General features: G+C 40.4%; 1 protein-coding gene across 2 annotated transcripts in view; it reads right to left on the bottom strand.

Moving 5' to 3' along the window:
- The window catches only part of TMEM183A (transmembrane protein 183A), a 32039-nt gene that overhangs the window by 3649 nt on the left and 13426 nt on the right, over window positions 1-14964 (bottom strand). Inside the window, exons 5-8 of one of the 2 annotated variants that reach the window (XM_074222396.1) lie at window positions 7810-7969; window positions 6530-6710; window positions 3803-3883; window positions 660-815 (exon numbers count right to left, since the gene is read on the bottom strand). In XM_074222396.1, the coding sequence (XP_074078497.1) occupies window positions 660-815; window positions 3803-3883; window positions 6530-6710; window positions 7810-7969 (578 nt within the window). The remainder of the gene's footprint in view (window positions 1-659; window positions 816-3802; window positions 3884-6529; window positions 6711-7809; window positions 7970-14964) is intronic. The other variant, XM_074222397.1, reaches the window with a different exon arrangement.

Here is a 14964-nt window from a genome sequence, read left to right as displayed (position 1 = left end):
TTATAAATTCATCCCAGTTTCAGTTCTTTAGGCTAAAAATAAAAACAAAAATTCCTGAATATAAACCTAGAAGGCACAAAAGACTAAATGTCATAATTTTTCTTCCTCTAGCTGCCAACCATATTATAAAAAATAGGACAATGTGCCAGAAAGCACAGAAATAGCAGTACTTCAGGGGAAGCTGATTCAAACAGTCTGAGATTTTGAACAAGGGATGTCAACTTGCATCCTAGAGATACTGACCATATGCCCATCTTGGATCTAAGACATTATCATCTTTCAAACAACTAGAGCCTTCAGCATTTGGGAACCATTAAAATTCAACAATCAGGAGAGAGGGATCTCAACTAACTACTCTCTCCAAAAGTTCATTTGTCCACAAACCAGGGTTATCTGATTTAAAGGTTTTTGAAGCATCACAACACACAGGACAGTCTTTTCCCCCTTGATACTCTCAATACTTTCTCTTGTCTCAAACCCTAGCCACAAGTCAGTCCTTCAGAGATGAGAACTCCAGAATCCTAATCTATAAACTTAGTCAAAGCCCATATCATTTCAGGTCATGTTTCTTATCCTACATAATCTGGTTTCTTTTAGATGGGTTGCTAGTACAATCCAATACATTTATTCAGTTAATGCTTCATCCTGTCTCTACTTACCAGGGTAAATATCATGCCCATTACAATGGGGATAAAGATGAAATTGAGAGTGGTGACTTGTAGGAGGCAGCAGTCCTGGTCTGGGTTGGTGTGAACATCTTCATACTGAACAGGAGGCTGCAGTCCTCCCACACACTTACTCTTTAACCTGGGGGACTAAACAAGACTGAAAATAAACTCAGTGGATTGGAAAAATATAAGTGGTTTTAGGCTACCACCAATAAGAATGCCTAATCTAATTACACCTGTTACCTTTTGCTTCACCTGGCTCCTTATTTTGTGTGGTAAGAGATCAGATTGTAAGGTAAGCAAAGAAATGAACAATAGCAACTTATATTCATATAGCACCTTATAATTTATCAACTATAAAGAAGGGCAAAGGATATCTTAAGATTCACTAAAAAAGGACAAACAATAAAAAGTATAATTACATTCAATTTAGAATAATTGTTAGAGGTGGGAGGGAACTTAAAGGCCAACATTTTACAGATGAGGAAACAGAGTCAGCTATACAAATGATTTCTCAAGATCATACAGCCAATCAGCATCAATAAAGACACTAGAAAACTCAAGTCTTCTTACTCCTTACTGTATGATGGGGGATAGAGCAGAATGCTTGTTTGGTAAATGGAGAAAGATAGAAAAATTAAAGAGATAGATGGATAGAGAGACACCACATGTAAATGCATAAATATGTATACAATATACACATGTGTATGTATACACATACACATACATATATGTATATCTCAAAATCTTTTCTGAGTTGAATTAAATCACCCCATTTCTCAATAAACTTCTAACCAGAGCTGATACAGGAAAAATCCTGTTGTAATGAATATTTTAAATATGAAGTTTTATTAATGGTGCAAATTATTTCTATATTCTGACAAATAATAATCAAGTTATTAAAAATCATAAAATTTAAATTAATTCATCTTATTACAAGACTTACCCATCTACCAAGACAAAGAATCAGTATGGAATAGTAATTAATAAAGACTTCAGTTCTAGCTCAGGCATTCTAAACCTTTTTTATGTCATAAATTCCTTTGGCTTTTGATGAAACTTAAGAGAAATCTCAGAATGTTTTTAAAATGCATAAAATAAAATCTATAGGAATATTAAAAAACAATTATTTTCAAATACAATTATCAATTTTAAAAAGGTCATAGATCCTAGATTAACAACCTGTTTCAATCCCAGTCAGGTATTAATTATTCTCGTGGCTGAGGGGAAATCACTTAATTTCTCTAAACTTCAATTTATTCATCTCTAAAATGAGGATTGATAGCCAGCTTTCATTGATAAAGTAATTTTGAAAAGTAGATTCTTAGAAATTTCACTGAAATATCTTGCCTCTGTGTCTTTGATCAGTTCACATAACATTTCTGGACCTCAATTTCCTCACATGTAGTTGCACTAGAGAGCCTTCAAACTCTCTTAAATTTATAATCCTATGACTATAACAGGGCTTTGAAAACTTTAAATTACTAAAAGGATTATTTGTACTAGTAATAATAACAGAACTCCCAAATCTGTGGTCGTAATTTGTACTTTGTTTAGTAAATCAGTATTCCTGGATGTCTAAAAAACTATACCAAGCCTGAAGCCTCTAGTAAGATGTCAACCAGAATATGACTAGTGTAAGCTTCCTGGTGCTCTGTTAGCTAACAGGAGAGCTCTGCTGTAAACAAAGAAGTCAGGAGGATCTGAGTTCAAATCCACCCTCAGATACTTAATAATTACCTAGCTATGTGACCTTGAGCAAAAGTCACTTAACCCCATTTCCTTGCAAAAACAAAAACAATAAAACAAGTACTTTCCCCCAGAATGTCTTCTATTAAATGGAGTAAATCTTACTTGTAAAACAACCCAGTAGAATCCAAACAAAGTGCTAAAAGATAGACAAGTCAATAAAAGGGACTGGGCTTTAAGGAGAATCACAATATAAAGCATTTGCCCTCTTGGATGCCACAGTATTAAGGTAAAAAATGTACCAGCTTTTCTGCACTCCAAATCCTAATGAACCGACAAAATATAGGCACAAAAGGCCCTAAATAATCTGTTTAACCTGCAAATGAACACCAAAACATTTGCTTTACTTGAATAACAAAAAAATGCAACCAATTCTTTATGTTATAAGCAGGTAGGTGGCACAGTGAATAGAGTGCTCTGCCTGGAGTCAGGAAGATCTGAGTTCAAAACCAGCCTGAGACACTTGCAAGTTATGTGACTCTGAACAAGTCACTCTGTGCCTGCCTCAGTTTCCTCCTCTGAATAATGGGGGTAAATAATCGCACCTACCACCCAGGATTCTTGTGAGGTTAAAATGAGATGACTATAAAGCAAATTTTTTGTCAACTTTAAGTGCTAAATAAATGTTAGTAAATTATAAATGTAATTTCACTTAGGTCATTTTTCTATTCCTTGTACCCACAATACAAAAATGGAAGGAGAGCTACCTGCACAGTAGTGATTTAACTTTAAATTCCAGGTTCCCAGACAAATTTTCAAAGGTGGCTTGACCTAAAAACCTTAGAATCATCATTGTTGTACATCCTGGGAGGAATCTTATCTTTCTAAAACTTCCCATTTGGTAGGAGGGGTCTCTGGCAAAAGCTATACCATACATTGTAGGATCTTAAAACTATATGGTTTTTACTTGGTTACTTTCGAAGCTCAATGCAGACACGTTGTGATGAGGGAAATAAAGTTAATTCAAGTTTTGTGTTAATAAAAAAAAAACAACTATATGTCATTCCTCTCCAGGAGGGAACCCATTTATAGTTGTTTGGATATATATTTTTAAAAGAAGGACCTAGAAACATTCTTAAAACAAAGCAACAGGGGAAAAGCCTAATGTGGTCAGTAAAAAAATCCTAAGTAAGAACCAGTATAAGGGTTCTAATTTCATCCAAAAGGATTGGCTGTTTCAAATAAATTCTTAAAAGATTTAAAGGAAAGGAAGCTTTCAACTAACAGGAAATTCCCCAGTATGACAAAACACTCAAGAAAGACCTGTTTTCTGGGTCTCACTTAAAGAGCTACATCCCACCACTCCCAATCACACATCCCTCCAGAAATGTTGGACAAGGCTGCTGCTTGATCAAACCCAAATGAGATGGCAAAAGAACTCATACCTGTTTTTTGAACTTGAAGTTAAATTCCCACATTGCTTCTTGTCTGTTCCCAACAATCTTTCTGTACCAGAAAAGCAGACACTGTTATAAGGAAATAAAAAACATCACAAGAGACTGTAAAGTGAAACAAAATCAGTAACAGCAGCCTCCCTGATTGACAGATCTGTTACCACCTAGGAGTATCATCTACAGTGGCATTACAAGGCGCTGAGTGAGAACCATCCAGCTCACCTCTAATTTCCACATAAAACTAAACAATCCCAGGGCTGCCCAGCACCAAGAAGAGGGGCCAATAGTATTAATTTTAGAATCTGCCAAGATCACCCCCTGCTGCTCTCATCTTTAAAATACAGAGATATGGGCTACAGAGACTAGTGTGTTCACTATGATTCAGTAGGCCACATCTCCATATTGAAACCGAAGGATAGCCAGCAGCCACCAGGCAAGGTGCCAGCAAGGCTGTAAAGCTGGGCAGAAAAAACCCGCCCCTGTGACAAAGGGAAGAAGCAGCTCAAGAGCTCCTCAGAGCAGAGGGCCCATCTGAAAATTACAGTCAGGCTGCACTAGCTGTTAATAAGCAACCCCTTGATGGCAGCCAAGCTACAGCTAGGGTTAAGCACAAGAAGTGAAGTACCTCCCAGGGGGTAGGGGGTGGGTCGTCCGCCGTGCTGGCTGTCCTGCCCTTCAGACATGCCCTGTACGTCCTGCTGTTCCATCAAAAATAATGGGCTTGGCTTTAGGGGGCAAATACTTCTGCTGCCATCACAACGGCTCCAGTGTCCCACACAAGCTATGCTATTGAAAAGAGAGAGAGGGGAGAATCAAATACGAAAAGCTGGAGTCGAGGACCAGGGGATAGTTTTCCTACGGGCATGCCAGCAGCTCCCTGAATGCCATGCGACTGGCAAGGCCATGCATGGGTCACCTGCCACTCCAAGTTCCCAAACCCTCATCCAACTCGGAAAAATCTAACACAAAGGCATAGAAGAAGCCATGTCGGCCTGAGCTTACTGCCCACTGCCTGGGTTTGGGTAAAACCCTCAGTGTCATTCCACTCCGGCTTTTTATATTTCATTTACTCCAATTTAACAAGCAGTAGGACAAACAGGAGGTGATGGGCATTTAAGATCAACTTAGGCATAGCATTTGCATTCTGCACTGGAGCCGCTAGGATGTGTCTCTAGGAGCTCGCCCCTCTACTCCCTTTAACCAATAAAACTCAGGTTGTCAATATATGGAATGGGCCCATGTCCACCATCAGCAGGCTAACTTCATGATAAACATCTGGGAAGCTTGCTAGACAAATGCTAGCATAAAAGTGACACACCCTCCATCCACATCAGAAGCAAAAGCAGCCAGTGAGTGAGTGCTCTTGGCCATGCGTTCTGCTCCTGCCCTGAACCCATCAGGTCACACGATATTAGGCTGAAGAACTTGGCTTATGATAGCCCTTCTACAGAATCCTGACTCTCAGGTTTCAGTAGATAAAGGGAACTTCAACCACTACAGGATATAATGTATACAGTATGCAAAAGGAAAACTATGCAGTCTCCCAAGATCTGAAATGAAGGGCCAAGAGTTTATCACTTTGGTGTTAATGAAAGCATCAGTGTGAGACTTGAGAAGGTTTGGAAGAATGTTCAGTTGTAGGATCAGGATCACAGTAAACTAAGTGATCTGCAATTCAATTCAAGTTGCCATCTACAGACTGACTACTATGTACAGAGCTCTGTGTTAAACACTAAAGATATGAAGATAATTAAGACATGGATCCTGTCTTCAAGGATCTGAAAACTCAAGAAATATACATTTAGAGAAGAGATAGGCATTCACTAACTAGGGAACAACACAAGTACCAAACTGATTAGAGAGAAGTACTGTCACCATTTAGGGAAATTCGAAGGTGACAAGAGGAAAAGAGAGAAAGAATTTTTTCTGAGACACCTATACACAATCAGGTACAGTTAGAATACTTGACTGGACAAATTGGGCATAAAAATAATTGGCAGAATTCTTGAAGAGATTTCAGCAATTAAAAATCCAAAGTGTTTGACATAGGTATAATGAGAAAAGAAAACTCTAGATCTTCCAGTCACAAAAAACTTGCCCTTTTCATGTGTGCTAAAGTTTTATTCTGTTTATTATAAAAAGCACTTTTATACTATTCCTGTCTAAAAATATGTATTTATCCACATAAAGAAAGCAATTCCTTCTATTTTCTCTTGGAAAATAAATTGTGTTGTCTTCTTCCTAGCCCAACCCCAACAAAAATCACCACTAGTGTCCCAATATTCAAAACAATACAAATATATATATATATATATATATATATATATATGTATATGTATATGTATATGTATATATACACACACATACCCACACACCCACACACACAGCAATATATCAATATTGGTATATATACCAATATAAATAACAAAATACCAAGAAAGCAGGGAATTCCACTAAAAGCACAAAAAGGCTTTAAAAGTGAAGTCTACAAAAAGTCATCCCAACAAGAAAAGAAGTATTTCAGAGAACTGATATTTCTAAGCTAAAACAGCCAGTGTTGGTCCCTTAGAAGGCCACAACCTTGCTCCCTCCCCCTCCAGAACTCTGGCTGGGGATGGGAATCTTAATAGAAACTTGATATAAAATGTGCCCCCAAAGGCACATGAGACCATCAGTCCCAAACCCCATAAACAAACTCCCCATTTCCCTCTTACTTACTTTGGAATTCTTTAAAGTGCTGGGAGTGGTCTCTGGAATGGCTGGATTCTTGGAGATTCGAGCAGCAAACGGCTCATACATGTGGTACAGAGACCGGATCACACATGCCCGGAGACAGCGCAGCTTCTCCATAGACTCCGGCCGCAGGCGGAGGGGCAGATAGGCGTCCAGCGTGTAGTGCCTGAAACAGGACACGTTACCCATACCAACATGTGAACAATCCCACAACAGCATGCCAGACCAGGACCACTACACGGCTGAAAACAGAAAAGCTAGAACTTGGCTATACTATCCCATTAAGGTGTTCTCGGCCAACCCACAAAAATCCATACCCAAGAGCAACCATCTCCTACACCTCTCAACTATTCTGCTATTCCCATACAAAATACAAAATACAGGTGGATATATAATCTTCAGATAGCCATCTATTATGCACTTCTGAATCCTCCTTACCACTCTGGCTCCCTCTTCACTACTAGAATTGCAAACACTTAGAAGATTTCCTTTAAATTTGTAGTTATCAGCAAGAGAAGATGATTCCAAGTAAAGTCACAAGAGTCAGAAGGACCATGGTATAACAAAAATCTGAATCACTACAGGTACCTTTGCTAGAAACAAAAGTGAAGAAACAAGAAGAATAAACCAGAGAAAGGAGAATCATCATCTTACCTAAGCCGTCTATCTCCTTGGAAATGGCCTTCTAGAGTGCTACCTGTAGACCTTTCCTATCCCCACTGCATCCTCACCTTCACTTTCACCCATATTCCCAATAATCAGAACTGGGATTCTGATTATATTCACAAGCTGTTCTCTCCTTTGCAGTTCACAACTACTACTGATACAGATAGAGCAACACAAGAAAAAAGATGGCATCATGAAACCTCAAAATTGACTGTAAAAGTTAAAACTTTTCAGAAGGAAAAGAGGCACCACTAATTCAACAAATGAATTTGAGAATATAAGAAAACCAGTGTCTCCAGAACTTAACAGGTTTGACTAGGAAAGGTCCCACTTGAAAGGTCATAGAAAGATCTTTTGAGGAAACATAAGGTATCACTCTGCTGGAGGAAGTTGCAGAGGTGAACCCTCACAGAAAAGATAAAAGCTGAGAGTTAGAAATTGCAAATATAAATTAGAAAGGCATCCAAGAGGCAGGAAAATACACATAGCATTGGCTAAAGCACCAGGAAAAAGAGTCATCATCCAGAGAGCAGCTCCAAGCCAGGGGCAGCACTGAAGTCAGCTATACAAATAGTATATGAAGCTCACTTCAGTCGCACCTTCGATACAATCTGGTCCAAAAGGCGGCAGTGCAAGTGACGGTCCAGGCGTCCTTACAAATCAGGGAAAATTTCACTATGTCCTCAGGACGAATGTAGGAGGCCAATAATAGCCAAATATCCATGGGATACTCTTCTCCAACGTCCCCCTCAGGGTCTTCTGAAATAGAATGAAACAATCAAAATCTTAGTCTTTTTACTTCTGTAATTTAAAACTATATTGAAAGCTTTGTTTTCTGCCTTGTAGAGAGAAATATTTTCCTGTGATGGATGGAATTGTCTATTAACAACTATAAATCTGTGTGGTTTTCAAAGTTCTTCTACAGACTGGAGTTCTAACCCACCTTCCAGTTTTAGTCCACAGTATCCCCGCTTCAGCACAACCTCACCTTACCTTCTCACTGCTTTTCACACACATCACTCTTTTTCCTCCAGGTCTATACAAACAATTCCTCATGCCTAGAACATCTATTCTCTGCATGTCTAACTCTTGGAAGTCTAAGATTCCTTCTAAGGTTGACAGAAGCAACACATTTAAAAAGTCTTTCCTATTTCTCCTAGCTACCAGTCTTGAAGGGCTTCTCCCTACTCCTTCACCAAAATGACCTTATATGGATTCCATGGATATACATACAAGGTGTCCCCCAACCAGAATGAAGGTCCCCCAAGTCAGAGAAGTTCACTTTTGTCACCAGCTCCCCAGAATACAACAGTTACTTCATAAATGCTGATAGATGACCATCTAGAGTAGCTCCCAACCCAAAGGTTCCTGACACCTTTTGACACCTACCACCCAAAGAAAGGAGTCTGAAAGGCAACAGAGTACCAACAGCTTATAAATATGACTGTATGTGTAACTGTATATGATTGATCAATATTAAAGAGTCAAAAAGTATCAGCCTGCCCAACGATATCTAGTATTCTTTTCTTTTTTAACAAGTATTTATTATATTACAGATGCTTCCAGAGGACTTACTTAGAATTCTAATGATCTTAGTCTGTTAGTTTTGCCACCACTCATCAACTGTGAAACCTCAGAAAAATCCTAATCTCTTTCAATTCAACAAGCATTTATCATCATCATCATCATCATCATTATTATTATTAATCATTTAAAAAAGCTAAGAAAGTTGTCTTCAGGTAAGGAGAACTAGATTCAAGTCTTCCCTCTGACACATTACTAGCATCTGTGTAACCCTGGGGAAGTCACGTATTTAGTACCTCAAGCAACACTCTCTGAGATTATAAATTACAGAACAGCTGCTAATGTTTCCTTAGAGGCAGGTTTGGTCCAAAGCAACAGCAACAAAACTATTCACAATATAGAGCTTTATGCTTTGCAAAGCACTTACTATAAATTAAGTGCTATAATTATTCCTCATTTTACAAATGAAGAAATTAAACCTTGGAGAGGTTTAGTGATTTTGCCCTGGGTCAGCAAGCTAATGTCCAAAGTAGACCTGAACCCAAGTCCAGTACTCTCTCCTGTGTAATATGATACTTCTATCAAAGGTTTACAATATACCAGGCAAAGAATTAGGGACACAAAGTTTAAAGTAACAGTATCCACCCTCAAGGAACTAAGATTCTAGGAGACAGAATCTAGACTGACTGGAGTTAAGAGGGTCTAGTTTCAAATTGCACTTCCGATAATACCTTTGTGAGCATGAATGACTCACATAACCTCTTTGGGACTCAGTTCCGCCATCTGTAAAATGAGATTAATCAAGGTGTCCTCTGGGGTTCCTATATTCTTATTCAAGGTCTCCTCATCTATAAAATAGACCCATTCCCACCCCCCCCCAGCCCCCATTCAATCAACTCTAGTGACTCCCAATTTATCTCCAGGATCAAATATAAAATTTTGGTTTGGCACTCAAATCCCTTCATAACCTGCCTCTTAGCCTACCTTTCCATACCTTTCTTACACCTTATAATACCAGCAACCCCTCCACAAACTTTTATGATTCAGAGACAAATGGTCTCAAACAAGACAACTATCTCCCAATACAAGGAAAGGTCAAGGATTCCAGATGCCTGGGATGCTTTTCTTCCTCATCTCTGCCTCCTGGCTTCCACTAACTCCCTGCTAAAATTTTTTGGTTCTACAACCTATCCCACCCTTCTTTAACTCTAGTGATTGTGATTTCCAATTTATCTCATATATATTGAGATTAGAAGTGATCCTGTATCATTTCCATACTGATAAATTACTTGCAAATTCATTTGCCCTGGAACTGCTTAAGTCATGATTTTTTTGTCTTTGAACTTAGTTCACAATTCAGCTGGCTTGCAATGAGTTAAATTGAAAAATCCAGATATTCTGCCACAAGGATTTTAACTAACCTTGGAGAATGTGTATGAAAGCAAGGGAGTTTGGCCTAAGAGTTTTATCCTACCCAAGCTATCCCTCCTGGATGCCTGGTTTCCTGTCCAAAAGTCTAGGCCACAATTTTCACATCTGAATTCAGACAATGAGGACTTCTAGTCTCTAAAGAGGAGGGTCAAAAATAATTAAAAAAAAAAAAAAAACTAAAGAGGAGGGTCACTGCCAACCCTCGTTACTAAACTTCCAACTAATCATGTTCCCTGTCCAGCAACTCTGTAACTAGTCATGCTGCCCTTAACTCTATGATGTCATTTACCCTCTGTTCTCTGTTCTGTACTCACTAAAAACCCTATATAAGGGGAATTGTCCTCTTACTTGGGGTCTTTGGCATTAATGGAGGCAAGGCATGGACCCATTTATTGAGATGCAGCATGCCCCTACAAATAAATGTCATCTCAAAGCTTTGCTTCATAGCTTTCATGTTTTCTCTTCCATTAGACAAAGCTACTCAAGGGCAGCAATTGTTTTTTGTTTCTTTGTTTCCTGTGTGCTTAGCACAGTGCCTGGAAAATAGTAGATGCTTAATAAGCTTATTGATTTACTGTGGTTTGGAAAAATTCCTTTCCTTAAAATTACCTTAATGGATCTGGCAAATTCTCCAGTTCCATTCCAAGAATATCACTCAAACCTCCTTTCCAAGTAAGCAACCACAGGTCAGTTCAAGTGAGCTGCTCCTACTTTGCAGCCAGTTTCATGTGGCTCTCTCTTAACCTCTTCTCATTTGTTCCTTCTGTAAAACTTTTCTAACTGGCTTCATGAAGTTCTCTATCATCATCATCTTGTTTCCCCTACAGTTTCTTTATACTTTAATAATTCGTGTCTCTAAGAGTGTCTTCTTTTTTCTTTCCATCTCTAATCAATCCCTCACCCTCTTACTTTAACCTTCAAGTGCAATAAAAGGTTCTGCTTCCCTCCAGGGTCATCATTTTCTTCGACTCCCAATCCCAAAATCCCAGGTATAAATTTCTTAGCATCATTAATGTTCAGAACCAATGATCACATATTACATTCTCTTGTGTTCTTGAAAGAAAGGGGAATTAGATCAGATTCATTCCCCCATATAAGTATATTGACTTTCATATGCAAGGGGCTAACAAAAACTTTCTCATTTAAGAGACAAAGAACAATTACCACAGGCCAAGATGGCGACAAGAACAGATCGTGTCTTAGGTGCTTTCTCATAAATCTACGAAACTAAGGACTCTAACTGAATTTTTGAGAGACAGAACCCACAGAGGGACCCAGTGAGGCAGTTCTCCTACTCAAGGTAACCTGGAAAAGAGCAGAAAGGCTCTGCTCCCTGGAGTTGAAGGGTCAGCCCACCAGGGCGAAAGAACTTCAGCCTCCCAGATGCAGTCCCAGGGCACTGGGAGCCATGGCTCACAGCAGTAGGGAGTTTGCTGACCTATTCCCCAGGGAGCACCAGGCACAAATTGGGGGAACAGCAGGGGATCTCTGCCAGAGCGACCATGTGAAGCCCAGCCCTCAGGGCACACAGAAGCAGGCCAGTAAGCAGGAGCCCCCAGGGCATGAGCCCATTGAACCTAGGGAGGGGAATGAAGAAAGAGAGAGACTGCAGAGCTCTACCCCTGGAACAGGACTCTGGGGCTCTGACCACATTCAGATCCTGATTGCAGTCTAGGCCCCCCCCCCCAATAGAACAGCAGGGCGCCCCACCTCAGCCCCATGGCAGGGGGGAGGGCGCGCTTAAGGTCATTCACAGAGCAGGAGGGAGGACAGAGCCTCACACACTGAGATCCATGTGGGAGTGTCCCAAAACCTCAGGAAGCGACCCCAAAACAGGCTTAGGCTGGGAAAATGAGCAAGCAGAGAAAAAAGAGGAACACCATTGAGAAATATTTTGCATATGAGCCCAAGTAGGATAAAAACACTCAGTCTGAAGATGAGGAAGCATAAGCTCCTGCATCTAAAGACTCCAAGAAAAACAGAAATTGGGCTCAGGCTATGACAGAGCTCAAAAAAGACTGAAAATCAAATGAGGGAGCCAGAAGGAAAAACGGGGAAAAGAAATGAGAGAGATGCAGGAAAAGCATGAAAATGAAGTCAGCAGCTTAGTCGAGGAAATCCAAAAAAATGCTGAAGAAAATAGCATGCTAAAAACCAGCTTAGGTCAAATGGATAAAACAGTTCAAAAAAGTTATTGAGGAGAAGAATGCTTTAAAAAAGCAAAATTGGCCAGATGGAAAAAGAGATAAGAAAACTCTGAGGAAAACAAATCCTTCAGACAAAGAATAGAACTCAGGGAGATTGATGTATTTACGAGAAATCAGGACTTAATACTTGAAAAGCAAAAAAAATGAAAAATTAGAAGAAAATGTGAAACATTTCATTGAAAAAACAACTGGGGCGGAGCCAAGATGGCAACAAGAAGGGATCAAGTCTTAGGAGCTCTCTGATAAAACTCATAAGCTAAGGACTCTAACTAAACTTTCGAGAGACAGAACCCAGAAATGGACCCATTGAGGCAGTTCTCCTACTCAAGGTAACCTGGAAAAGAGCAGAAAGGCTCTGCTCCCCGGGGTCGGAGGGGCGGCCCACCAGAGGGGTGGCCCGCCAGAGCAAAAGAACTTCAGCCTCCCAGAGGCAGCCGCAGAGAGCTGGGAGCCGGGGCTCACAGCAGCGGGGGGAGTCTCCTGAGCTGCACCCGGGGGAGCACCAGGCACAAAGTGGGGGAACAGCAGGGAAACTCTTCCAGAGTCAGCGCGTGGAGCCCAGCCCTCAGGGCACACAGCCAGTAGCTTGGTCTTTCAGCAGCCCAGACCAGGAAACAGAAGCAGGCGGAGCCAATAAGCAGCCCCAGGGCATGAGCCCATTGAGCTGAGGGAGGGGAGTGCAGAGAGACTGCTGAGCTAGCTCTGTCCTCTGCCCCTGGAACAGGACTCTGGGGCTCTGACCACATTCAGATCCTGATCCCAGTCTAGGTCCCCCCATAGAACAGGCCCCCCCCACCTTGGCCCCATGGCAGAGGGGGACACTTATGGTCATTCACAGACCAGGAGGGAGGACAGAGCCTCACACACTGAGACCCTTGTGGGAGTGTCCCAAAAGCTCAGGAAGCACCCCAAAACCAGGACCAGGCTGGGAAAATGAGTAAGCAGAGAAATAAGAGGAAGACTATTGAGAAATATTTTGCAAATGAGCCCAAGAAGGATCAAAATACTCAGTCTGAAGATGAGGAAGCACAAGCTCCTGCATCTAAAGACTCCAAGAAAAATAGAAATCGGGCTCAGGCTATGACAGAGCTCAAAAAAGACTTTAAAAATCAAATGAGGGAGCTGGAAGAAAAACTGGGAAATGAAAGGAGAGAGATGCAGGAAAAACATGAAAATGAACTCAGCAGCTTAGTCAAGGAAATCCAAAAAAATGCTGAAGAAAATAGCATGCTAAAAACCAGCTTAGGTCAAATGGATAAAAACAGTTAAAAAAGTTATTGAAGAGAAGAATGCTTTAAAAAGCAAAATTGGCCAGATGGAAAAAAAAGATAAGAAAACTCTCTGAGGAGAACAAATCCTTCAGACAAACAATAGAATTCAGGGAGATCGATGAATTTACCAGAAATCAGGAATCAATACTTCAAAACCAAAAAAAAAGAAAAATTAGAAGAAAATGTGAAATGTCTCATTGAAAAAACAACTGATATGGAAAACAGACTTAGGAAAGATAATTTAAAAACTATTGGAATACCTGAAAGTCATGATCAGGAAAAGAGCCTTGACATCATTTTCAAAGAATTACTACAGGAAAATTGCCCTGATATCCCAGAAGCAGAGGGCAAAATAGAAATGGAGAGAATCCACTGATACCCCAGAGAAAGAGATCCCAAAAAAACAACCCCTAGGAATATTATAGCCAAGTTCCAAAACTCCCAAGTCAAAGAGAAAATATTACAAGCAGCCAGAAGGACACAGTTCAAATATCATGGAGCTGCAGTCAGGATCACACAGGACTTAGCAGCAACTACATTGGAAGCTCATAGGGCTTGGAATACAATATACCGAAAGGCAAAAAGAGCTTAGAATGCAGCCAAGAATGAACTACCCAGCAAGGCTGAATGTCCTCTTCCAGGGAAAAAGATGGACTTTCAATGAACCAGGGGAATTTCAAAGGTTCCTTTTGGACTGGCCAGAGCTGAACAGAAGGTTTGATCTTCAGATACAGGACTCAGGTGAAGCATGGAGATTGGAGGAGAGGGGGGAAATATGAGGGACTTAATGAGAATGAACTGCATGTACTGCTGCATAGAAAAATGACACTGATAATACTCATATGAACCTTCTCAGTTAATAGAGCAGGTAGGGAGCTTTTATAGTTGAAGCACAGGAGAAAGCTGAATTTGAAGATAAAATATGGTGTAAAAATGGAGTCAATAGAAAAAAAGGGAAATGGAATGGGAAAAAGAAAAAGGAGAGGGGGAATAGTCCAAGATATTTCACATAATAAGATTTTTTTTTATTACAATGAGCTATTGCAATGATAAGAAAGGGGGGAGGCAAGGGGGAATGAGGGAACCTTTGCTCTCATCAGAGATGGCTAGGAGAGGAAACAGTAAATATACTCAATGGGGTATAGACACCTGGAGTAAAAAGGAGGGGGAGCAGGGGGAAGGGGTGGGGATGTGAATAAAGGAGGAGAGGATGGACCATGGGGGGAGAGTGGTCAGATATAACACATTTTCTTTTTTACTTCTTGCAAGGGGCTGGGATTGGAAGGCCTGCCCAGGACCATAGGGCCAGGTGGATTCTGGG

This window comes from Macrotis lagotis, chromosome 2, assembly GCF_037893015.1.
Source record: "Macrotis lagotis isolate mMagLag1 chromosome 2, bilby.v1.9.chrom.fasta, whole genome shotgun sequence".
Lineage (NCBI taxonomy): Eukaryota > Metazoa > Chordata > Mammalia > Peramelemorphia > Peramelidae > Macrotis > Macrotis lagotis.
The sequence above is the reverse complement of the archived record's forward strand: the minus strand, read 5'-3'. Positions and strand labels throughout refer to the sequence as shown.